Source organism: Nyctereutes procyonoides, unplaced genomic scaffold, assembly GCF_905146905.1.
Source record: "Nyctereutes procyonoides isolate TBG_1078 unplaced genomic scaffold, NYPRO_anot_genome, whole genome shotgun sequence".
In the NCBI taxonomy this organism is placed as follows: Eukaryota; Metazoa; Chordata; class Mammalia; order Carnivora; family Canidae; genus Nyctereutes; species Nyctereutes procyonoides.
Genome location: NW_026575034.1, coordinates 20,902,315 through 20,909,670, shown reverse-complemented (window position 1 = coordinate 20,909,670; position 7,356 = coordinate 20,902,315). Strand labels below are relative to the sequence as shown.

Below are 7,356 nucleotides of genomic sequence, written 5' to 3'. Positions count from 1 at the left end.
CCTGTCCCCGCGCCGGCGCCGCCGCCGGACCCGCCGCACAGGCCGGAGGGAGGGGCCGGGGCGGGGCTGCGGACCCGCCGGGGGAGGGGGCGGTCCGCCGGGGGAGGGGGCGGCTCGCGCGCCGAGGCCCCACCCACGCCCCGCCCGCCGCCGCCGAGGCCCCGCCCGCCCCTGCCCGCCGCCTCCCCCCCCCCGCCCCCCCCCGGGGCGCCTGCGGGAGCTGCCGCGGCCGGCGGGCTGGGGAGCGCGAGAGCCGGATCCCGGATCCCGACCCGGATCCCCGACCCCGGATCCCCGGCCCCGGCCAGCGGCTCCTGGGGCCCGGGCGGCGTAGTAGGGCTCGGGGCTGGGCTGAGGCTCGGCCAAGGCGCCGCCGCCGCCGGACGGCAGAGATTGCGGACTCGGGGAGCCGGTCCGGGCCCTCCCGGGGGCTCCCTCGGAATCCGTAGTGGGCCCTCCACTGCGCGGGGCGGCGGGGCGGCGGGGCGGCGGGGCGGCGGGGCGGCGGGGCGGCGGGGCGGCGGGCACGGGCCCTCGGGCGGCCAGAGGCCCCCCAGGTGGAAGGGCAGTCAGTACCCGAGCGCTAGAGGGGGCGCGGGGCGAAAGGGGGCAGGACCTGACTTGGCTCTGTGCGCCCGACTCTCCCTCAGGAGCCCCCTCGCGAGCCCCCTCGCGAGGAGATTATGGCTCAGACCGTCCAGCAATTCCCCTCCACACTCCAAAAACCAGAGCAATTCAGGATCATCACATTGTGGAAAAGCAGCCCCAGTGGAAAATTATAATAACAGTTAACGGGGACTGAGTGCTTATTATGTGCCAGAAACCTAACGAATCACTTTACATATATTGTCTCCTTTAATACTCATGATCTTAATAGGTATCTTCTTTTATTAGCTGTTTTACGGAGGAAGCACTGAGGGCCCCTGGCTTCCCAGACATGAGCCCTGATCAGCTAACTCGGCTAGGAAGTGGTGTAACCAGGGTTTGGGCTCTGCTTCAGCGCCTGCCTCCAGTCACCTGGAGATTCAGTACCTTTCTGGTTGAAAGTCCCCTGGGTGGGGGGAATCTATCTGTATGTGAACCACCCAATCTAATAATCAAGCTCCAGTCCGACGGCTGCAGGCTGACTGAAACCCAGAAAGCCTGCCTGGGAGCTGCAGTATCTGTGACAAAGAGCAAAATCAGGCTGCAGGGATCTCAGTGCTAGGAGAACCTGCTGACTGGGTTGTCCTCCTCCTCCAGTCCTCCAGAGAGGTAGCAGAGAATTTTGAAAGATTCTGGAACTCTCCTCCTCCAGGGAGCACAGAAGTGACGGTACCTGGGCGCGGACTGAATCAAAGTGCTGTTAGGGAGCTTTCTTGCCTCAAACAAGGTTGATATGGGCTCAACATCTGGGTGTACCCTCAAGCTCTCATGCACCTGAGGAGCTCTGGGACCCAGTACAGGTGCTCCAATGCTTGTGAATAAGCTCGCTTTGGGGTTTGGGGCCAGGGTTACTTACTAGACTACTGGCCAATGTGAGGGAGCTCAGGTCTGTGCAACACTATTTCAAGCCTGAGGATGACTTTCCTCAACTTCAGATTTCTCCCACGCTACAAAACTCGTGCTTGAAAAAGCTTTACAGCTCCCTTTCTCCTAAGGGCAGAAGTCCTTCATCATAAGCCTGAACAGCCCAGTGTGACCCAGGGCTGCCTCAGCTCTGTAGTCCTTCTCTAAGCCACTCCCCTTCCACTTTTCATTCCAAACTGAATTCCTCACAAGTCCTCTCAGGGCTTTCCACAAATGCTGGCCTCTCTGCCTAGCTAGCTCTTCTCCCTATTTTTTGCCTGCCTGTTTCTACTTGCCATTCCAGTCTTGGTTTTCAGGGTGATAGCCCATCTCCACTCCAGTCTGGGCTAGATGCCCCTCCTCTGGATTCCCATAGCTCCCTGAACTTCTGTATCCTAGTACTCATCACTGCATTGTAGTTGCCTGGTTACTTGTCTCTATCCCCCACTAGGCCATAAGCAATGTGGGAAGGGACTGTGTTTTATTCACTGATGTATCCCCAGGGTCTAGAGCAGTGCCTGGCAAATAAAAGCACTCAGTAAATATTTGCTGTATGAATGAATGGATGATGAAGGCCAGGGGGCCCAACCCCCTCCAGGTCCTGGGCTCTTAAGATCATAGCTATCTCGAGTGCTGGCCTAAAGAGCAAATAAGCTTTGGCTCCAGCTGGGGCTGGGGGAGGAGCAGGCTCTCAGACTGCTCCTGAAACCTGTAACTTTGGTTATCTGGCCTCTGCTCTTCTGGCTTGATAGGATTTGGGTGTATGATTAGACTGAGCATTTCTCCACCCAGCCCACCCTCCTAGAGCCCCCCACAAATTGACCTCACTGGGCCTGCTTTTATGAAAGGTTTATTCCTAGTGCTAGGTCCCAATCTTCCAGGGCTCTAAGCACGATTAAACTGGGTGGGTAGGAGAGGGGAAGCCCATTCAGATGCAGGGCCAGAAATGGGGCTCCCCATTCTCCCCACCCCTTTGGTCCCAGTCCCCCCTTCTCTGCAATGGGGACGCATAGAGGAGGGACAAAGGGTACTGGAGGCAACGTCATTGGCCCAGGGGAGCCCGAGAAGAGCTGCCATTGGCTGACAGGGCCTTTGAGGCTCTGCCATTGGTCAGGGAGCACACCCCAGGAGCTGGGGACAGGCCTGAGGAGTGATGCCATTGGCCAGGGAGTGGTTTTGTCATAGCCTTTGGCTGTGGAGTGGAAGGAAAAGATCTGGGAATGAAGCCCAGAGGCCAGGAAGATAAAGGACAGGGCAACAGCTGCTGGCCCTGCAAGCCCCCTCCCTACCCACAGCAGTGTGGGCAAAACTGGGTGTCAGGCCCCAGCCAGGGAAACGGAACCCAAGCCAGAGGGCAGGTGGCAAGGGAGGTCCCATGTCCAATCTCCCCCACCCTGGGACTGCCTCTCCCAATGTCCTTCTTGATAGCCAGGGTTGGTTAGGAGCAGCTCACTGCTCCTCTAGCCAGGAGGGCTTCTCAGCTCCTGGAGGCCGCAGCTTGATGTTGAACTGCTGCAGGGTCTGCTCCAGTTGTTTCTGATTCCCAGCAAAGTAGGCTGACACGGCATTGTGGAAGAGCAGCAGCTGCTTGTGCATCACCTTGATCTGGGGGTCCAGCAGGGTCAGCTGAGACTGAACTCAGATGCCCTTCTTGAGCCTGAGCCCAGACCAGGGGTAAATGGACTCTGCTCTGATGGTGCTTTAAGGGTGGGGGCTGACCTCCACTCAGGGAGTCAAAGGATAAGGGTCAGTCTGATGGGAGAAACCTGATTTGATTTGCCCGGGCCTGGGGTTCTGGTACCTCAGCTCAAGGGACGATTTTTTCCCAGTTATGTTCCTGGGACCAGCAGTAAAATCCTCCAACAGAAAAGGGCCAGGGACTAGAGGGTGGGTAACTAGAAAGGTCCAGGAATTAAAGGGGTTGGGGGAAGATCCCACCCGTAAGCCAGGCTGCATTTCCCCATCCAGTGACGGGGAGGGTCTTAGGGGTAGAAGGTCAGAGTTACAAATGGGAAGGCGGGCTAGGGTCAAAGGGGTGGGGTTGGCACCTTGTTTTCTTCCAGGAACTTGAGCTTGATGGCCACATCTCCCCGCAGCTTCTCGTATTTGTCCCGATGGGCCTGGAAAGTGGCCTGGGCACTCTCGAGTCGACCACGCGTCCCTGCATCCCGGGGGCCTAGGCTCAGCTCCTCTAAGTCTGTTCGGTAGGCATCATATTCCAGCCTGGGGAAGGGGTGATACAGGCTGGTCTCCACCCCTGTGTCCTCCACACATACTCTCCTTTCCTTCCACAATTCTTATGACCTCAAACTTCCACCCATGCCAGCCAACTCCCAAAACCCTGGGTCCTGCTGGTGCCCACACCTGGCAGCCTCATACTGTTTGACAGTCATGAGAGTGTCTTCCATGGTCTTGGTGACCAAAGTGTTGATGCTAGAGACAAAGAAGTTCACAGCCCCTAGCAGTGTCTCTCCATTCTTGCACAGCAGCTTCTGTGTCTCTGCATTGTAGCCAAATTCCTCCTGAGGGCAGAAGGGGAGGACAGGCCTTGAGCAACAATTCCTACCTAACTAAAGCTATAGGGCCCTCGTTCCCCTCCTCCCCCAGGAGGAAAGAGCCATCAAAACTGGAACAACCAAGGACTGCTCCAGCAAGGCTCTCTTAGCCAGAAAGTTATTGGGGCCACCCCGGGGATGGCTGGGGTAGGAGTATGGGAGTGGGTTCTCAGATAAGTTCACAGGACGAGAACAGGGAAAGCTAGTGCAGCAGGCAAGGGGCGGGGAGGGGGGCTCTGATTAGGCCGAGCACCGATGCAGAGAAGGGTTACTTGTGAGGCATCTAGTGTGCCGCCTCCCCCACCCCTCCAACTTCTGAACCTCCGTACAAACCCTTAGGCTGCCTCCACAGGTGAGTGCTGCTGGGGGTAGGGCTGGGCCTACCCTGGAGGGGTTCTCCCTCTGGGCTGCAGGAGGGAGGGAGGGAGGCTGAGGGCTGACTGCCTGGGAGGGCCCGGGCCCAGTCCCCCCACCCTCTTTGGCCTGACCAAGGCACCTGAAGCTCTGGGGACTTCTGGCTGAGGTCAGCAAAGGCGTCACCTAGTGCATGCTGGGTCTGCAGCAGGCTGTAGAGGTGGGCTGTCAGTGCCCGGCCCAGCTGCAGGACACTCTCATACTTGCGCTTCGTCTCACGCAGCAACTCAATCTGCAGCTCTAGCTCCAGGTCCACAGTCCGGGAGCCTCGGCCAAATCGCTCTGATAACAGCTGCTTTGTGCACTGATTGGGAAGTGGGGGAATAGGTCAGAGACCCTAGCACCCTGCCCCCCCAACAGGTATCTACCCTAGCATCCCAAGGCTCCTCATCTCAGACAAGGATGGGAGAGTGGAATCTGGAAGATGGGGAAAAGGTACCCAGGGGAAGTCTGGGGAAAGGGAAAGGTGCTTAAATCCCACCTTATATGTGTTGATGCCCCATTTCTTGACGATGTCAAACTTTTCTCCAGCGATGCCCCGAGCCACCTCATCTCCCGGGCCAGCAGGAGTGGTACTGTGAGATGGATGGCGGCCAGACCCTAAAGAACCAAGTTCTTTGACACCAGCCTCTCTGATATAACCAGACGTCTCTGTGGCTCCACCCATACTTCCCACCGACCCCACCATGAAATGACTTTCCACCGACTTCCCACCATGAAAATGACTTCTCTGAAGTAGCAGAAACTAGAAATTCTCCTACTCACTAGGAAGAACTCATACCTTGTGCCCTGAAACCCAAATCCCAATATACATCTGGCCTCTTTCTGAGGTGGTGATGGGGGCTGGAGTGGGGGGAGGGAGGGAGTTGCTGATGTACAGGGGCAGAGAAAACAGAAGAAAATATGCTGAGTATTGGGTGGCAGGTCAAGGATGGTGGGTCCTGACAATAGGAAATCTCACTGACGTTCTCATGTGGAATCCTAGTCAGTGTGAAATTCAGGGCTATTTGCTTCTCTGAACTTGAGAGTCTGAAGCAAAACTCTGAGAAGCTTCAGAGTTCCAAATAAATCTCAAGCTCCAAAGCAGGAGAACTTCTGCAAAACAGTTCTTAATGTGATTCATGTGGTGGCAGCAGAGAAAGGACAAATGGACACATCTCAGGGCTAAATGGCAAACAGGAACAGTTGGACAGCCCTAGGCTCTAGCCTTGGGCTGAGTAGAGTCCATTGGGCTCGTACTAGCAAGAGTTCCCAAAATCTCCAGACATAGTTCAAGCTATCTTAGGCATATCCTATACTCCCCAGAACCATTCCACTCCCTCTGTCCATTCAAGCTTCCTGTCCTGTTCTGATCATTCATACCTGTGGGGATGAGTCCATCACCAGAGCCCCCATAGCCACCAGACACAATGCTGGTTTCATTGAGGTTGGGTCCTGACACCATCACCTGCTGGAGGTCCTATAGGCCAGAGAAGAGGGGGGCTTCAGGAACATTGGGGCAGCTGAAGCATTTGGGGGGTGAGAACAAGCTTGGATTGAAGCATCACAGAGAGAGCACACAAGGGAAGTCTGCATAGAATCAGAATGAAGATATGTAAAGATTGGAGGGAGTTAGATAAGTTAGGGGAAAACTCCTGGAATGGGGTGAGAGCCCAGGACTTATGATTTTGGACTCCTAAATTGAAACAATATGGAGAAGAATCAAACAGAAGCACCTGCTCCAGCCCATCATCCTCAGGAAGCTGCCCAGCTTCACCGTTCCCGTGGATGGGGATCTCCATTGTGGCTGCCTTCCCTAGGATCCCGTCCGTCATGGCTAGGGAAGGGATTGGAGTCAAAGTCTCCACCCCAGCGCCCTGCAAAGCCCAACACAGACAGTTCTGGAAACTAGCCAGTACTCCCGAAAGAAAGGTCTCCCCCACCATTTCAGAGATTTTAGAGGTTGTCCCAAGACTTGAGTATCCTGGGGTTCGGCCACCACTCCTTTCTTCTCATGGATATGTATTTCTCCCCTCCATGGTGTGTATCTTTCCACATGCACACCCAGGTCCCCAGTATCTTCTCACGGACCCCCAACCCCACCAGGACTCAGGTGAGCACGCATGCATTCAACAGACTACTATTTGAGGTCACAGCAGAGGCCAAGGGAGAGAAAGTCTGCCCTGTTTTGGAACTTACCCCCATGCAGCTGTTTCCTCCCATCAGATTAACCCCTTTCCAGGGCTCAGGAGCCTACTCCTCCCGCTCTGGTATGTTCTCCATTGCTTGGCCTCTCACACTCCCTTAGGGCTGCTTCCCCTTTCCTTCAGGTGGTCTCTCCCTCCTCCATCCCATGCACCCCCTCCTCCTGAAGCCCTCCCCCTGAAGGCCCTAGTTGAATCAGTTGGTGTCCGTTCTTGGCCTCTGGGAAAAGCCTCATTTTCCCAGCACATAGTGATCCCTTCCAAAGTCAGTTATGTCCCCCAGGTGTGTTAGTCCCCGCCCCCCCCCCCACACCTGGGCATCAGGTGTGTCCTCATCCTTCCCCAGGGCTCTGTAGCATCTTTCCCTCGGGGCAGGCTCGTGCATTCAACTTCCCCTTGCCCAAGTATGTCCTTCTCACCTCGGGCCGGGCCGCTCTTCCCCTCAGGGCGCCAGGCCCGGGCCGCGCGGGGACCTCGGGCTCCAGTTCCCGTCGCGATCCTAGCAGCAGGTCAGGGACTCGGCGGAAGTGACGTCCCCTCCCGGGCAGAAGAAGCCGGCCACGTCGCAGACTATAAGGGCGGAGATGACGTTAAAGCCAGGGGCGGGGCGATCTTTGAGTCAACCCCTCAGTCCCCGGGGAGCCAGGAGAAGTCAC

At 56.7% G+C, this 7,356-nt stretch overlaps 1 protein-coding gene across 3 annotated transcripts; it reads right to left on the bottom strand.

Moving 5' to 3' along the window:
- Positions 1 to 2,387: 2,387 nt before the first annotated feature.
- Positions 2,388 to 7,232, bottom strand: ARFIP2 (ADP ribosylation factor interacting protein 2). Of its 3 annotated transcripts, XM_055318106.1 has the most exons (8): positions 7,120 to 7,232; positions 6,233 to 6,373; positions 5,880 to 5,976; positions 4,999 to 5,117; positions 4,600 to 4,821; positions 3,913 to 4,070; positions 3,597 to 3,771; positions 2,388 to 3,153 (listed from the first exon to the last, which is right to left on the bottom strand). In XM_055318106.1, the coding sequence occupies exons 2-8, from the start codon at positions 6,329 to 6,331 to the stop codon at positions 2,998 to 3,000; spliced, it is 1,026 nt and encodes a 341-aa protein (XP_055174081.1). In that variant the 5' UTR covers positions 6,332 to 6,373; positions 7,120 to 7,232; the 3' UTR covers positions 2,388 to 2,997. The 3 variants fall into 3 exon arrangements, with proteins under 3 accessions (XP_055174081.1, XP_055174082.1, XP_055174083.1); XM_055318107.1 differs by lacking the exon at positions 4,600 to 4,821; XM_055318108.1 differs by lacking the exons at positions 6,233 to 6,373; positions 7,120 to 7,232 and having other exon boundaries at positions 4,999 to 5,166; positions 5,880 to 5,939.
- Positions 7,233 to 7,356: the final 124 nt, after the last annotated feature.

Bases quoted from the DNA above. Each gene is read 5' to 3' on its own strand.
- ARFIP2 (XM_055318106.1), bottom strand. From the start codon at position 6,331: ATGACGGACGGGATCCTAGGGAAGGCAGCCACAATGGAGATCCCCATC. The intron at 5,977-6,232 runs GTGCTTCTGTTT...TCTGGCCTATAG, and splicing joins AGGATGATGGGCTGGAGCAG to GACCTCCAGCAGGTGATGGT. The intron at 3,154-3,596 runs GTGCCAACCCCA...CTGGACCCCCAG, and splicing joins AGTTCCTGGAAGAAAACAAG to ATCAAGGTGATGCACAAGCA.